This window comes from Plasmodium gaboni, chromosome 2, assembly GCF_001602025.1.
Source record: "Plasmodium gaboni strain SY75 chromosome 2, whole genome shotgun sequence".
Lineage (NCBI taxonomy): Eukaryota > Apicomplexa > Aconoidasida > Haemosporida > Plasmodiidae > Plasmodium > Plasmodium gaboni.
This window is the reverse complement of record NC_031482.1, coordinates 453,241-453,926: the sequence shown is the minus strand read 5'-3', so window position 1 is coordinate 453,926 and position 686 is coordinate 453,241. Positions and strand designations below refer to the sequence as shown.

General features: G+C 21.3%; 1 protein-coding gene across 1 annotated transcript in view; it reads right to left on the bottom strand.

Annotated features, from left to right (window-relative positions):
- Window positions 1-686, bottom strand: part of PGSY75_0214300 (hypothetical protein) — a gene marked incomplete at both ends in the record, with an annotated part of 6,959 nt that overhangs the window by 3,937 nt on the left and 2,336 nt on the right. Inside the window, one exon of the mRNA XM_018783807.1 lies at window positions 1-686. This exon is cut by the window's right edge and continues 2,336 nt beyond it. Within this exon, the coding sequence (XP_018643797.1) occupies window positions 1-686 (686 nt within the window).

Genomic DNA, 686 nt, shown 5'->3' with positions numbered 1-686 from the left:
TTATAGATACTTCTTTTACCGGTTCTTTATTTACAGATTCTTCATTTTTATTTTCATAATGTACCGTTTTAACGTTTAACTTTTGAACATTTAATTGTGTGTAAGGTACAGTTTGTTTGTTTAAATTTTGATTATTCAGATGTCGTCTATCTAAATATGCATCATCTAAAGAACCATAGTTTAAAGGTTTATATTTTATACGATGTGTGTTTGTATTTTCATTAGATACATAAGTATTATTTAAAGGTTGTGCCTGTAACAATATATTATTTACAGATTGAATAAATTGAGGCTCACCATTTAAAGGTTGGTTATTAGTAGGTTTTATATTTGAAGGAATAGAATTAAAACTATTTGAGCTTTGAATCATAGGAAAATTTAAATTATATCCTAAATTTCTAGATGATGTATAGTTCTGAGGTACATTATTTAATATCATGTCTGTATTTGTTTCTTCGACAAAAAAACGTATATCTGAATTATTGTTATTATTATCTTGTATCATGTATTGAGGAGTTATATTTATATTATTTTTATTATTTATACATTTATTATACAAATAATTATTATCATCATAATTATAATTCATATTAGTATTAACAATATTATTATTATTTCTATATGTATTATTAGGATAATTATTAATCATATAATTATTATTATTCAAATTATTATCCATATGATTA